Source organism: Paroedura picta, chromosome 4 (assembly GCF_049243985.1).
Source record: "Paroedura picta isolate Pp20150507F chromosome 4, Ppicta_v3.0, whole genome shotgun sequence".
In the NCBI taxonomy this organism is placed as follows: Eukaryota; Metazoa; Chordata; class Lepidosauria; order Squamata; family Gekkonidae; genus Paroedura; species Paroedura picta.
In genome coordinates, this window is record NC_135372.1 from 110,512,867 (window position 1) to 110,529,487 (window position 16,621).

Sequence of the window (16,621 nt, forward strand, 5' to 3'; positions counted from 1 at the left end):
GGAAACATATGTATTTTTAAGGACTGCCTCTAGGTATTAGTTTCCTATGTCCTTTTAATTGATTCTTTTTAACAGATACCTCAATCTACCACAGAAATCCCAATTTAAATTGAAGAAGGCCAATATCTGAGCATGTAATGATTTGATTCTAGCCTGGGAAAAACTTCCCAACTCTTGAGCATGTAGGTATTAGTCCTGACTTGCAATTTCTCCTGTCAGCCTCCAGCAATGCCTGGCTGGCAGTAAGGAGGAACTGCTGGATGGGCAGATGAAGCAGGTGTGTAATTAGAAACTGTAATGAGCTGAAGCTCTGCCTTTGGGGATGCAGCAGGAACAGGGGCAGTAGTTCACACCTGAACCACACACATTTGCTGGGCATAGATTAGTAGCAGTTGTAGTCAAACTGCGGCCTTCCAGATGTCCATGGACTGCAATTCCCATGAGTCCCTGCCAGTGTTTGCTGGCAGGGGCTCATGGGAATTGTAGTCTATGGACATCAGGAGGGCCGCAGTTTGACTCCCCCTGGTGGAATAAAAGACACAAAGTACCTCAGTGGAAGCAACAGCCCCCTGGTCAAATCATGACCAAGGTCCTGGGAAGGCAGTGAAAAGAGTCCACATATGTATATTTCCTCAGTGCTGTCTTTTATTAAATGACTCAGCACTTTTGTGGGCGAAGAATACCATTCCAAGCACCATTACTTCGAACTGGCAGGTGGTTGAAGCAAAACAGTTTCTCAATTATGTTAAACAAGCTGGGACTAATTTAGGTTTGAAAAGGTTGTTTTTAAAAAGAAAGCCCTGGCATCAGCTGTGCACTGCTTGTAAAACTGGAACTGTAAGGAATCGGATCTAATTGACAATCTCTTCATAAAAAGGTGAGATCAAGAATTGTAAACCAGCTTTCACACGAGGAATCTTCTTTTATAGAATGGCGTCAACTAATATCAAAGCACTCTGTTTCCTTGACAGACATATATCCTGCAGTATTTGAGACATACCTACAGTATCAAGACACATCCATATTCATGGGGGGAAGGGGTTTCCTGTGAATATCTGTCATGTCTCCTGTTCCCACAACACTGTTAAGAATGCCCGTGACCCTCAGGAGTTGGGGGGCCATAGGATGCTGCTATTGGAAGGGAGCTCTGCTCATGCCATGTTGGGTCCAACTCCATATGTTCACAGTGAAAATGTAATATCATAAATCATCCTACTTTGTTCCCAAGGAGCTGGTGCAAAAAAAAGAAAAAAGTACTCCAAGTATATCTAATACATTCTCCTCAAAATATACCATAAAGCGCTAGCATTGCAAGACAATACATGATAGTGACTGCGGTGGATCAAACACCACTCATGTTATACATCCTCATAGTCATCATGATTTAAATATTCACAGATCCCACACAGAATATTTATAAATCCTTATGGAGCAGATTTGAAACTCATACATGTCCCTGAGAGGTTCATGTTCACCACTTCAAAGGCTGCATTAAGTAGGCATTCTCTTGGAAAAAGTCATAGTGATGGTAGCTGTTCATTCCAGGCGATATAGTTTAGTGCTCTATTCCATGCCTTCTCTGTATAGATGAACTGCATGTTCACAGAATCCAAGGGAACTATATATGGATTTCTCCTGAGTGTAGGAAAAGAATGTGAGCTGTTGGATGCTTTCATATTTTCTGTTTCAAATGTATAAATTACTTCTTCCTTTTAGGAACCTGAGTTCTGCAGATGCAGGACGTCAGACTATGAGAAACTACCCTGGTCTGATTGACTCTGTGATGGCTTATTCCCAGAACTGTGTGGCAGCCAACCGGCCAGATGACAAGGTACAAGGAAATGCGTGGTTTCATATGTTCCCTTGGTGGAATGCTCTGTGGAGAAAATGTCTGAGAATGATTAGGATTTCCTGCCTTTCTGTCTTAGGATAACAGAAATGGCTGCTCCTGAGACTGATGAAGCAGTTGTTGTTGTTACTATTGAAATTTCTATACCATCCTCCTGGAACTGACTCGGGGTGTTGTACATCAAACACAAAGAGTTAAAATAACCTAACATAATAAAACAACAGTGTAAAATGTATTAGCAGCATCTACAATCAATGGCCTTTTGTGGCGCAGAGTGGTAAGGCAGCAGACATGCATTCTAAAGCTCTGCCCATGAGGCTTGGAGTTCAATCCCAGCAGCCGGCTCAAGGTTGACTCAGCCTTCCATCCTTCCGAGGTCGGTAAAATGAGTACCCAGATTGCTGGGGGGTAAACGGTAATGGCTGGGGAAGGCACTGGCAAACCACCCCGTATTGAGTCTGCCATGAAAATGCTAGAGGGCGTCACCCAAGGGTCAGACATGACTCGGTGCTTGCACAGGGGATACCTTTACCTTTACAATCAATGGCAGCATCAATTACTGTCATTCAGCCCAGGGATTGGTCACTATCAAATATTTTCCTGATTAAAGCATCAGGTTTAAGCTGTATACAAATAATCAAAATGTGTGAGGAAGGAAGGACTATTAGAAGTCACTTTGATATGAGTCAGTATCTTCTGAGTCCAGTTAAACTTGCCATTAAAACCCGTACCTGTGAATCTGAGTTCATCTGAAACCATGACCTTTATGGAGCTTTTAAATGGGATATAACATGTTGATATTAAAAATCTAATTTCCTTTAGGCCAGGCTGGATTCTGGAGATTTTTGGAATGGAGGGGGGATAGCTTGGGCATGAAATTTGGGTCACTGTGGTTAAGCAGGTAGTTGTGAGTTCCTGCATTGTGTTGGGGGCTGGACTAGATGATCCTGGATGTCCTTTCCAAGTCTATGATTCTATTTTTCAATGATTTTCTATGATTTTTCTATGATTCTTCATGATTCTAGAAAGTCCCATTGACCCTGTGGGTTTATCTTCTTTCACATGGCAAGTAAAGAAAAGACCTTAAAAGACTATTTATGATGAACTGTTACTTTAAGGATACATCAAGATGGGTAGCTATTTTAGAAGAAGATTTGGTTCTTATATGCCACTTTTCTCTACCTGAAGGAGTCTCAAAACAGCTTACATTCACCTTCCCTTTCCTCTCCCTACAACAGACACCCTGTGAGGTGGGTGAGGCTGAGAGAGCCCTGATATCACTGCTTGGTTAGAACAGCTTTATCAGTGTTGTGGTGAGCCCAAGGTCACTCAGCTGGTTTCATGTGGGGGAGTGCAGAATCAAATCCAGCTCACCAGATTAGAAGTGCGCACTCCTAACTGCTACACTAAGCTGGCTCTCTTTTAGTCTGTCTATAGCAGTAGAAAAGAGAAGGGATGTCAATAGCACCTAAAAGACTAGCAAATGGGTATGAGTCACTTCATGAGTCACTATTCACTTCTTCAGAATTTTTTGGACTCCTACTGTTACTTTGGAGAACAACTTCAATACATAACAATGCAGTCCTAAACAGAGCAGGGTCCTAGACCCTTATATGTCCATCGAAAGCAGTAGGCTTAAAAGGGTATAGCTGTCCTTAGGACTGCACTGCAAAGGGCTTTCTCATATAATTTATATCATTTTTCCAGCAAGTATTTTACTGTGATTCCAAAATGATAGAAATGAGTAATAACATCAGACTTTCTATCATACACAATGTACATATGTGTTAAAAGACAGCTAGGATAGTGGTAACAGGGTATAGAAGCCAAGGGATGATGCTTTTTCCTGTTGTTGCAGTCTGTGGAGAACTGCATCTGTATCCTACACAATCTGTCCTACCGCCTGGATTCTGAGGTGCCTAACAAATACACACAGCTTAATCACATGGCCAGGAACACTTACACCGACAAAACCCTGACTGGCTGCTTCAACAATCGAGGTGGAAAAATGGAGGTAAGACCTGTTGCTTAGTGATGGTTGTTCTGTGTATTACATCCTTCTGCATTCAAGTGGAGATTCCCATCCTTGGTTCTTGCTACATTGCCAGGCACAGTGTGCGTGACTGCCATGCTATCGCTCTCCAGTAGGTTGAAACACATGTGATGATACCGGCATGTCATGTTGCTGCAACCTGGGCCCTTTCTGCGTTTATCATTTACTCTTCATTTTCACAGTGTTGTATGTGGCTTGGGTTAATTCAATACGTGGCTTGGGTGAACAACTCCCCTCCAGTGTTTCCAGAGTATAATCTCTGTACCCCAAAATAAAAGAATTGAGGAGCAAGAGGGTTATGGGGGGGGGGGGATGAAGCTAGTGTTTTGAATAAACTTCTCAATTGCTCCAATTAGCAACGGGCATGTTTATGTTAACACAAAGGCATTTCCTCAAGTTGCTATGTTTACTCTCAGGTGTCAGTTCTTGCTGATCACCCCACAATTTGGGTAGTTAGGAGTTGAGGACCAGCATTCCAAAGACAGAAAAAGGCCAGGGGTGGGGATCTAGCAACATTTCTGCATGAAAACACTTCGGCTTTGGGGCAAATAAAGAGGAAGAATCATAGTATATCCACTCTTTAAAAACTCAGGAAAACAGCAGACAGAATGGATGCTGAATCTGGATGGGTGGGAAATTAGTACAGAACAACAGCAACAAAAAAACTGAGGGATATCCACTCAGAAAATGGAGTGGAATGCAGAATGGAAAAAAGAATCAGGCAGGAATGCACAGTAAACCCACTGGAAAACCCCAGTGCAGAAAAGACCCTGGATTACAAAATGCAGTTTCCTGGATTTTTCCTTCTTTTTTATTCTTAGTATGATGAGTATGATCTTCCCCTTCCTGAGGAGGACTATAAGCCAAAGGGATCTAGCTGGCTGTACCATTCAGATGCCATCCGGACCTACCTGTCTCTGATGGATCAGAGCAAGAAAGATGCCACCCTGGAAGCTTGTGCTGGAGCCCTGCAAAATCTAACTGCAAGCAGAGGACTGGTAAAAACATAACTTGTTTAGATAGCTAGGAAAGCAAACTGTCTTTCCTTAATGCACTGATATAAATGGCAGGAAAGAATTTACTGCTAATGGTGGAAATCTGTAAACATAACAATTTTCCAGTAGAACCTTATTCTTCTGTAATGGAAATAGTTTCAGTCAAATAATCAAACATCTTAATTTCTATCCTAATGTATCTCAAAAATTATTTTAATTTTCTGCTTGTTTTGAAGGACAGTCTCTTTTGTTATAATTAGGAGTTTTGATCAGGTGTTGGGTTTCCTAATTCAGAAGGTGCTCCTATGTACTCAGATTATTCATTTTTTGTCACAATTTGAAATGAAATATGTTTCAATCACTTTAACACATTCCTAGATAATTCTTATAGGGACTACTACTAATGTACTCTGTCCACGTCATTTTGTTGCCTAGATGTCAAATGCAATGAGCCAACTGATTGCTATGAAAGAGAAAGGTTTACCACGTATAGCACGACTCCTGCAGTCCACTAACGCAGAAGTTGTCCGATCCGGAACATCCTTGCTGAGTAATATGTCTCGACACCCCATTCTCCACAAGACTATGGGTAAGTGCTGTTTTGCATTCCAAACTGTTGATTGGGGTCTTGTTTGTTCTCAAGATGAATCAGTAAGAAACACACAAATCAAATGGCTGAATTGAAACAAATCAGACTTCTTATTGAAACAAAATGAGCAACATAACATAAACTAAAATACATTACTGGGAGGAAAAGAAAGGAGAATAAAAGAAAGAAAGAGAGAATTCCTAAGGTCTACATTTTGTCAAGAACCAGACTGTTGAGACCCAGGAGATTCGCAGCAAGGACATCATTCTTGGTCTTCAGGATAAAGCTTTAAGCTAACGTCTTTATTTGAAGAATCATAACAAAGATCAGTACATCACATAAGCTCTTAGACAGGAATCGTGACAGAAACACTGGGACATGGGATTGCATAGAATATATACCTGGGCCTGGGGAGGGGAGCAAGCTTTTGGTGGGAACCTGGGTTCACACAGGAAAAGAGCAATAGTGTTCTATGATCTCAGAGGTGCAAAACAGCTCAGGTAGCCATCTGATGTTTAGACTGCCTCACCAGTGAGACCAGCCTTGAAGCGAGGTGATAAGAAATGTGGGATGAGCCTTTGAAATGCAAGGATGGGATGGGTACTGCTAAGAGGACTCAGGGAGGTGCCACAGTGGGAGATCTGGGAACATAAGGGGACAAAACAACCTCAAAGAAGACAAAAACCGTGGGTCAGAAACTAGGGGTTCATGACGCATGTGACATCAAGAAGTCGCACAGAATACACAAATGATGGAGAGATGAACTTATTATCAATAAGTTGCAGACTGGACAGTGTCAGGAGGACAGTGGGAAAGGTAGACAAGAAGCTAGAGTCTCCTCCTTCAGTCAGAAGAACTGAGCAAACATATGGAGTAGAGGTCTATTAGGCACAAGGTATAAATGGAACAGTATGTCTGGGGCAGTGATGCTCTGTTTTTGGGGTGGGGGGCACACTGGATGGGCTTCTGAACTTCTGGCCCCACGAGCGGACCTCCTGAAAACACATGGGTTTGGGCCTGCTGTGTGACACAGAGTGCTGTACTGAATGGGCCATTGGCCTGAATCAGCACGTTTTTTCTTATGTCTTCTAGTATGCTTTAACTCTTTTTTAAAAGTTCATGTAAACAAGGTTTAGAAGCATCCATGTCTCATTGCCAAGCTGTCTATTCTCTTTAGGTAATTCAGAACTTGTACTGGTTTCATTGCTCTTGCTTCCTGAAATTACTTCCAAAGTGACTTCAAGTGCAATCTTAAGTAGAATGTTGCTTTCTGGGGCCAATGACTTCATATACATATTTATTTTATTTATTTATATTTATATACCGCCCTCCCCCGAAGGCTCAGGGCGGTTTACAGGGAACAGGAAACAGGTACAGATAGCACGGCATTTTGAATTCATCTTTTGATGATCAATTCACCTGGGATGTTTCATTAAGAAATCTACACATCATACACATGATGTATCGGCTATTCTTAATGTAGAGAATAGGTTTACTGAGAAGGGGAAGCTGTGCTGGCTGTGAAAGTGTTTAGGAGATACTGCAAGGCTGTGTTCTTGGGCTAGGGCACTTAATGCTTGAACTACAGGCGCTGCATGAGGATTAAATTGTTTCCTTATTGAATTCTGTTGCTTTTTAAAAATAAGAATTGTAAACCACCTTGAACTGTGAGGAAAAGCAGAGTCTAAATATTCTAGTAAATAAATATTGTACCACAAACGCCCCGTGTTTACTAGTTGCCTATTGTTTTTTTTTTTTTTTTTAGAGCCTCTTGTGGCGCAGAGTGGTAAGGCAGCGATATGCTGTCTGAAGCTTTCTGCCCATAAGGTTGGGAGTTCAATCCCAGCAGCCGGCTCAAGGTTGACTCAGCCTTCCATCCTTCCGAGGTCGGTAAAATGAGTACCCAGCTTGCTGGGGGGTAAACGGTAATGACTGGGGAAGGCACTGGCAAACCACCCCGTATTGAGTCTGCCATGAAAACGCTAGAGGGCGTCACCCCAAGGGTCAGACATGACTCGGTGCTTGCACAGGGGATACCTTTACCTTTACCTTTATTGTTTTTTAGCCTGATAGAGAATGTGTCAACATGTATTCTCTGAGCTTGGTAAATCTACTCTAATTTCATGGCTACTTGAGGCTGCACTTGAGGCTATGGCTTCCCACACAATACTTTTGCTTCCAACTTCATTGGTACAATTGTGATTATGACTAATGCTTCCCCTTTGACCTTTCTAAACTGAGTATTGATACTTAGACTCAACAGTTCTTGTTGAGAGTATGTGGACTTTTTGCAACTTTTCATTTACATCTAGCCTGTTTCCCCCTCCCCCATTTAGCTCACCAGGTACTTCCTGATGTGACTCGTCTCCTAGCTCTCCAGGCTCCAGGTTCCAGCAACTATGGCGATATTATGTCATCTGCTTGCTATACCCTAAGGAACTTGATTATGTCCAATCCACAGATGGCCAAGCCGTACCTGACAGGCAGTCTGATAAATAACGTAGTAGGCCTCTGCCGAAATGGGTGAGTAAAAGGTATAAAGGAAGGACAATGGAGGCACAAGCAAATTTGACAGACAGATACTATCATAATTACCAGGAAGTGGTTTAAGGTGATGACTTCTTGGTGGCTACTATTTAATCTAGGCTTTTTGCCAGATAAATTGTGAACTTCATTTTTAGAGAGCCTCAGTATTTGGAAACGTGTTATGGTGCCTAAATTAATGTTGGTGGTGTTATCCATAGGAGAAGTCTGAAAAGCTCTATTCTGAAGTTTGTATATCAGTTCTAGTTTACAATATGCATAATGTGGACACCTTCTGTACCCTTAGTGATCCTTGTCTATCTTCTTTGTTTTTTGCAGCTCCTATCCAAAAGCAGCTGAAGCTGCTCGTCTTCTACTGGCTGACCTGTGGTCAAACAGGGAACTCCAGTCTATGCTAAAACAGGTAAGTGGTCAAGGTTGTGTCTCTGTTTAATGGCTCATAAAATAATATGGCAACTAGATAACGGAACTCAGTGAATCCTTAAAAGCAAAAACAATGTTGCAAAGACAGAATAACTATATAAGCATTTTGTAAAACCTGGGGTGCATAGAATTTGGTTAAGAAATATATTTTGTTTCTTCTTTAGCTTTCAAGATCTAAAGTAGATCTCTAGAGAAAGATTCTTGATATGTCTGGTGGATATCTGTATGCCAAGAGAATTGCTGGTAAAGGGTAGTATAACTAGTCAATTTTTAAAATGTTTTGGGTTCCTTTCAACTGCAGATGAAAGGCAGTTTTTAAAAAGAAATATTCAGTCCCTACAATAATGGTATCAGGAATCACAGAATCATAGAATCAGAGAGTTGGAAGGGTCCTCATGGGCCATCTAGTCCAACCCCCTGCACATACAGGGCACACACAACCCTATCGCTCATCCACTGTAACCTGCTACCTCCTTGAATCTTCACAGAATCCATCAGATGGTTATCTAACCTCAGTTTGAAAATTTCCAAAGATGGAGAATCCAACACCTCCCGAGGAAACCTGTTCCACTGAGAAACCATTCTAACTGTCAGGAACTTCTTCCAGATGTTAAGCTGAAAATTCTTTTGAATTAATTTCATCCCATTAGTTCTGGTCTGTTCCTCCAGGGCAAGAGAGAACAACTCTGCTCCATCCTCCATATGGCACCCTTTTAAATACTTGAATATGGTTATCAGATCCCCTCTCAGTCATCTCCTCTCCAAGTTAAACAGACCAAGCTCCCCCAACCTTTCCTCATACGTCTTGGTCTCCAAATCCCTCAGCATCTTTTTTGCCCTCCTCTGGACATGCTTCAGTTTGTCTACATCCCTCTTCAACTGTGGTGCCCAAAAATGCAAAAAGTATGGGTGTGTATTTGAGCATTATGCACAGCTAGAGGACAGGCCCAGAGACTGATAGATGAATCAGAAACTCCTTAGCTAACATTTACTAAGTGGTTTGGAGGATATATATTTCCATGAACAAAGAGAAATATTTGGTGTGTGCCCTTGCATGTGTGCACACACACACACATGTGCACATATGACTTCTTTGAACAGTGCCATCTTAAGAAAAGTGTGTACCTCTGTTTATGGTGGCACCGCAAGTGACTGTTTTCTTCCTGCCTAATCTTCTATGTGCTTCATTTCTATGGCTCATTCTGCAGCAAGGATATGATAAGAATATGATGGGATCCTTAACAGGAAGCACTTTCAGGCACCTGTCTTCTAGATTCTAAGATGATATCGGCATCACATTTGTGGACTTGCAGGTAAACATCTAACTTAAAGACTGGAGTAAAATTCAGAAGGAAACAAAATAATATTTGGCCTCCAGTAGCAACACCTCTTAATGTAAATGCTGCTAGGCTTAATTTTCTTGAGGTCTTACTTTGGCAATGGCTTGTGAGGGCATCGTTTGCAAATCAACCCAGCATATTATTCTTATTCTACAGTCGGAAGCCAAGCAAAACTAGAAACCAGCAGGACTCAATTGATGGGTTGTAACTGCCAACAGCTTTTTAAAATGCATTCAGCTTAACACAACCAAAAGGAAGCATTTTTCAGATCTCATTGATTTTAAGGGGTGTGTGATTTGAGCAAGTGCTAACTTTCCCATTTTGCCACTGGGTCTTTAGAAACCTTGGATCCATGTTGCCCATGCTTTTTCTCAGACATGGGCAGTCTTTAATCAGGCCAGTGGATCATTCATCATTATTGCTAACAATAACAAAATACTTCAAGGTGGTGATTTCACAACATTGCCGAAAGGTTAATTTTTATGGTATATTTTCTATTTGTGTTCTAATGCAAAATAAAAACACCCACATATGGCATTAGTTGTGAAAGCACACTTGTGTTTAACATGTGAATCTTCTCCTTTCAAAATACTCTCGCTGGCAAGCAGGAAAGGTGGAAGACTCGACATGCAAGCTTTTTTATTTTATTTTTTTAAAGAATAGCTGATTTATTTGGGTATGATTTTCATAGCTGATATAGTACTTTTGTGATTTTGACTATTAGAAATGGAATTAATACGTATCATAAAAACAGTTCAGATCAGCCCTTTAAAAAAGAATTTAGCTGGAATGGAAATGGAGTTGTTGCCTTAGTCAAGCTAAAAAAATGCAGGTACAGTTAATAGACCCAGAATATCTCAGAAAATTACTGTCTGAGTAACACAGGGTCAGATCCTCCCAGCTTTGTGCCAGCCAAAGGCGATCAGTCACTGCCTTGCCCTGGCAACATCCCGTGACCCCCATCCCCAAAAGCTGATGCTGGACATTGGGATTGGAGAGCTGAAGCAAGGATGAGATGCAGCTGAGATTACCCCTCTTATTGGCAGCAGGTTGTCTGGGTGCAACACACAGGATGTGATCCTTGCAAAATGCACACTGTGGTACCAAAGGGAGCACATTGACTCAATACAGCTCCCTTAATTCACTTCTTCTCCTTGGCTGTACTTGTAAATCCTAGGAGGAGGACTAATAAGTGGACTTGGGGGAATTGGAAAGGAGATGGATGGGTGAGGGATGAGTTATATGGGAGATACACATTCAGTTTTTACTCAATAGACTGGCCAGCTTACTGTGATCTGGGCTTGGTTATGCACATGTGACTGAAGAGATGAAGTAAGGAAAAAGAGTCATGGCCAGGGGCTCTCCATGGGTACAGCAGCATATGAAGAAGCATTTGGGGACATTGCTCAGTGTGAATATGATAAATCCTTTGAAATGATTAATTTTGAAGAAACTTTCCTTTTCTTTCAGAGCTTGTAACTGGTTCCTGTCCGGGAGACCTCAACCCTCAAGGAATTAGTTAAGTCGTTAAAGATGTACACAGTGTTTTGAGAGTTCAACTCAGTTGTAAAATTAGGTATGAAAAATGTATTGCCTGATTATAGATATCTGAAAATGTTTAAATTGGTATTTTAAATATTTTTTCTTTTTTCTGGGTGTACATGGGGAATTCAGAGGTTAATGTCAGTTGATGTTGATCATATATCTTTAAAAAATGAATAGAGGAAGTACAGTTTGAAAAGGTATAAAATCAGGCACCAACCTGCCAACCTTATATCTTGACCACAGTAGGCAAGTTTACCAAGATAGTACCAGTCTAATCACTACTTGCAGCTTCACAAAACCGCATTTCTTTATATCCATTATACAGTTGTCATATGAACATAGGGAGCAGCAGATATTGGATGTCATAAAAGACACTTGGGTGCCATATAAATATGTCTAAGTGGTTTTCATTCCTCATTTTCACACATCGTATACAATTACTAACATTCTGATGTTTATTTCACTGTCAATAGTCATGATTCGGAGATATTTAGCTTAGTGCTGTAGTTTCAGATAGCTGGGTTTCTTTACTTTGAAAGTTTACTGAGAACAACGGACTTCCTTTTCTGTTCTTATCTCTGTCAGGTCTGCTTTTATATTTCACATTACTGATAAGCATGTTTTTTTCCTTGTAGGCCATTGAGTTTTTAAATCTCAAGAAGCAAATTCATGTCAGAGAAATTTGTTCTTCACAGGTTCTAGTTAAATATTTTTTAAATTTTATTTTTGTACTGTATATGAATAATGACTTGTGCAAAAGGCAGGAGCTCAGGGGGTTGTGCTTTATTAAGGCTACCCCCATGCGCCAACCATGGTTCTGCTGTCCTTGCTTTTTAAATGTAAATCTGTCACCTGAACATATCTATATCTATAAAAATGTCCATGGTAGAGAATCAGAGTAGCTTCCCGAGATTTGTCAATGAACATACCAACAGAAAGATTCTCTCCACTAAGAACGGAAGAAACTGAACTGACTGTTGAATCATTTTCAAGTGCAGAAGTCTGCAACTTTTAAATGTATGAAGCTGCCTTACACTGAGTCAGACCATTGGTCTATCTACCTCAGTCTTGTCTATTATCGCTAGCAGAGCCTCTCTGAGTGTCAGATAAAGGTAGCTATTTCCCCAGAAAGATCCTTTAACTAGAGATGCCAAGGACTGGGTCTGAGACCATCTTCTGGCAAACACAGTAATCTGAGCTCTGGTGCCTACTGATTGACCAGTACATGCTGATGCATGGGGATCAAGAGGTGAGAATTTTTTTTAAGCAGCCAGTGTCCTTATAGGCCATTAAGATGAATTTGTCCCTGTGCTTGCCAAATACCCTGTGCACCCTGTCATCATCACCAAGACATCTGCCATGGGCTTACTATATTTTCTATGGACACCTTCTAATTCTCTTGCAATCATGTTGCCATTTCTTAGAAGACCTGTGTCCAAGCAGTGATGACGTAGTAAAGCAAGTCAGCAGAAGAAGATAAAGTAGATGCTTTGTTGGAATGTAAAATAAAAGATCCAGTCCTCAAACTGTTACCATATAAAATTAATTGAATATTATGATTTATGTAAAAAGATACTAACTTTTTATTTTCTCTGGTGTAGCTTTGGGAAAGGAAATTTGTTGATCATGATGGGTTACCTTGCAAGTGTTATATGCTGGAAGATTGATGCTGATTTGTGTATTCCATAAAAGTGGGGGTGGTGGTGCTCCTGAGTTAAAATTTTGTCATGGGGATATAATTCTAACAATCCAGCCTGCTTTCTAATCCAGTAAATGCTGGATAGCTGTCTATGCAAAACTCCCTCTGCAATTTAGGATTTCTACTCCAACCTCATGTACTATGGTCAGCTTACAGTCTAGATCATTTTTGCATAAACATGCAAATGTATGTGAGTACATCTTGTGGTGTGTTCATGTATGCCACAAGATAGACTGTCAGCTATTGTACTTATATTTTATGTATAAGAGAGTTTAAATGGGAAAGAATGTTGAGTATGACTCTGCATATGCTGCAAGATAATTTGGCTGTGGAAAGAGTATGTCTGTGACCATAATCACTACATTTCTGTAGTGATTATGCACATTTCTGACATTCTGGCACTTGGCCTGTTGCTGCTCAGTATCCAGACAGTTAATGCCAATGAGTGTTTTTTAAGTTGGCGTTGATACAAAGAGCATAATGAACTATTAATCTTATTGATAGAAAAGTAAAGGCAGATTGTTATTTTTGTTGCCATTTTATGGAAAAAAATTGATCATTTTTTTTAAAACACAAAAGAGTCCACCCATGGCTGACAGGAATTGATCTGTGCCACATGGCCGTAGTCATGCTACACATGGCAAGTTGTGTTTCTCTTCATAGTGTTTTGTTGTTGCAGCTCTTTCCTATCCCTCAAAAAGATTGTTCCTGGGGTTATAGAACCTATGCAGAGGAATAGCCACATGGGTCCTGAGGTCAAGGGAATAAGGAGGTGAAAATATTCTTCCTCGTTCTTCAGCTGCAGCTCTGCTGAAGGGGAAGGATCAGTTTAATTCCTTTCTTGTCCCTCTTCACTCCAGCCCCCGCCTCATACGGCCATTCCTCTGTGCAAGGCTCTTGATTGAAAGTCTTTCTGTGGGTCATGAAGGGCTGCAAGAATGGAGAGAATTGCACAACAACTGTTTGCCTTCTGTACAGAGATGTTTGGAGACTTTTCTGGAGGATAACATGGACCCAGTCGTAACTAGCAATGGCCACGGAAACCATTTATGATCATGGCATTCAGTTTTTGCATTTTTTTTTTACAAAATGCTGCCATCTATCCATAATAATTTGTCCATACAAACTTCTAAAGTTCCAGCATTTCAAGATACTTTTTCACTTTTCAAGTTATACTGTAAAACACTGAGAGATTTTTGCAACCACTGTGCTGATGGTGATGGACTGTGCTAGTAACTGGCTGAGCTGCCAGAATGGGCTGTGTTTGCCATTGGCTGAGTTGCTGAGATTCTAATCAGCAAAAGGCCAACAAACAATTAGGGCACAGGGTAGAAAAGCAGTGGACTTTTGGGGATGGGGGACAGAGCTAAGAAGGGACAGATCAGTAGAGGCAGAGGAGGTCTTGGATAGAAAGACTGAAAGTGGTAAAGGTTACAGAAAAGGGACAAGAGGATGAGACAGAGGGGGAAAATCTGAGAGCAAAAGTAAAATTGAGAGAGAGCCAGGACAAAGAAAGAGGATATGATGCACATGGCAGAAAGCAGCAGCAATATGGGATTCTGATGTTTAAACATTGATCTGAAAGATTCAGCCGAAGCTTTGAAGTGAGTTTATGTACTTTTTAGTTCTGAATGAGATAATACAGAAGAATTCAATCTTGTATTTGATATTAGATGTTTATTAGGGATAGGGACAGAAAGCTGCAAGAGTCCTATTAACATAGGTGATTATCAGACTATGCTTACAGGTTGTATCAGACTGGCCAGTGTTTGACAAAAGGACACAGAGTATAGATAGGGATATAAATTATGTTTCCAAGTCATTAGGTTAATAGGTTTTGGTCCAGCTAACTAATGATCAAATAATCAAGAACTATCAGTCCTCTTCCTTCCCCCTGAACAAGTCAGATTTTGACATCTAAGAAACAGATCATGCCCAGCAACGGAGCTGTACTGTTTAGGAAAAGACATGATGAGCTCCAGAGATTTAACTGAGTCCTGTATATTTGGATGGGTCATGTTCTCTGCTCATTCCCCTTTCCCCAAATCATCCCATATTGCCTCAATATGGATTGGTCGGTCGTCTGGATATATAATTTGTCTGCAATAGGTCTGGATGAAATCCTGTTTGGCGGGAAGGGTTATACACATAAGAAGCAACATGTCAGGGGCTGATGCTTGGTTAGAACATGAGTCATGTCAATAAATGCCACCACTGGTGATGCCCTCAGCTTAACAAAAGCTTTTTGACTAATCCTTACCCAGGTTTATTTTGTTTTATGCCTTGTAAAATCATTTCAGAAGACTTGTTAACACAACTAGAACTGTTGCTAGCTTTATCCTCCTATTGACCCTTCATCACCACTTGTACCCTCTAATCAATTCATCTGTGCAGAGCTATACAGTATATTCTGTAAAATACATGTGCAAGAATCCTATGTCAACATTCTTTTTCCTGAACTGTATGGATTTGCTTCACTGGAAAGTCTGAAATCAATAAAGTGCTGAAAGGGCTTTTAACTTTTCACCTTGACTGTTTGTGGTGTCTTTCTTTCAGTTTGCAACCAAATGTTTTCATTCCCCCCCCTTTTTCCCCTCTATTAGTGAGCACTGCCTCTTTCACTGAAGACTGTCAGTCAGATTTTAGCTTATATGCTTGCTGGAAAAAATACCCTTAACACCAGGTGTACCTGCAGGTAGGTGAGCACATGCCTCACCAGGTGCTGTGAGAGTGTTGCCAGGGAGCAGCTGCCTTTTATATGCTTCTCCATCAATATTTGATATTGAATGTACATCTGTACAAGTTGTGATGGCTCTGCAGATGCAGTTAGCAAGAGAAGAGATTGTGCTGGTTAATAGCACTACAGAGTGCCAATGCTATGCTTTGCTCATATTGTAGGACTTACATGGGACACACGGCTTCAGAGTACTGGAAATCAACACATGAGTACTAAGCACATTAAATCCTTAAAACGTAGCTTCTCCACCTCTTTATATCATGTAGATCTTTGTGTCATTTTAGGATTCATCTTAATATTTATAATAAGCTGAGGGTTTATCTGCACATCACAAAGTCCTGGTGTTTGTTGGGGAGGCTGACTCTACAACCTACAATATGAGCCAGCCAAAAGAAAACAGCACAGACTCACAGCACTCACTGTGGCCCCACACACAGGGTCAGACCAATAGATAAGGAAGAAAAGGCATGGTGTGCATTAGGAAAGGGTTCTCACAGAAACAGTTAAAATGCCCCTTAAGAAATTACTGCTCCTTGATTCCCACCATTGTGAAGTAACTGAGGGGGCAGAACACTGTACTAACTCAACTCATATGATGGGGCAGATCTGTGTCCCTTATTCTAATTGGGTTGCCAACTCTGCCGTGGGAAATTCCTGGAGATTTGGAAGTGCTACCTGTGGATCTGGGAATTTGGCTGGGATTTCGTGTAGAATCAATGGTATTCCAAAGAGTTTACTCTCTAAAGCTGCTCCCCAGGGAAGCTGATCTATGTCATCCGTAAATGGGTTGTAATTCTAGAATTCCAGATCACACCTGGAGGCTGGCAACCCTACTGACAAAACCCAA

At 40.9% G+C, this 16,621-nt stretch overlaps 1 protein-coding gene across 1 annotated transcript in view; it reads left to right on the forward strand.

Moving 5' to 3' along the window:
- Positions 1-15,561, forward strand: part of PKP1 (plakophilin 1) — a 64,173-nt gene extending 48,612 nt beyond the window's left edge. The window contains exons 7-14 of the mRNA XM_077335016.1: positions 1,717-1,831; positions 3,708-3,863; positions 4,724-4,900; positions 5,333-5,486; positions 7,823-8,009; positions 8,349-8,433; positions 9,662-9,766; positions 11,264-15,561. Of these exons, the coding sequence (XP_077191131.1) occupies positions 1,717-1,831; positions 3,708-3,863; positions 4,724-4,900; positions 5,333-5,486; positions 7,823-8,009; positions 8,349-8,433; positions 9,662-9,733 (946 nt within the window). The 3' untranslated portion in view covers positions 9,734-9,766; positions 11,264-15,561. The remainder of the gene's footprint in view (positions 1-1,716; positions 1,832-3,707; positions 3,864-4,723; positions 4,901-5,332; positions 5,487-7,822; positions 8,010-8,348; positions 8,434-9,661; positions 9,767-11,263) is intronic.
- Positions 15,562-16,621: the final 1,060 nt, after the last annotated feature.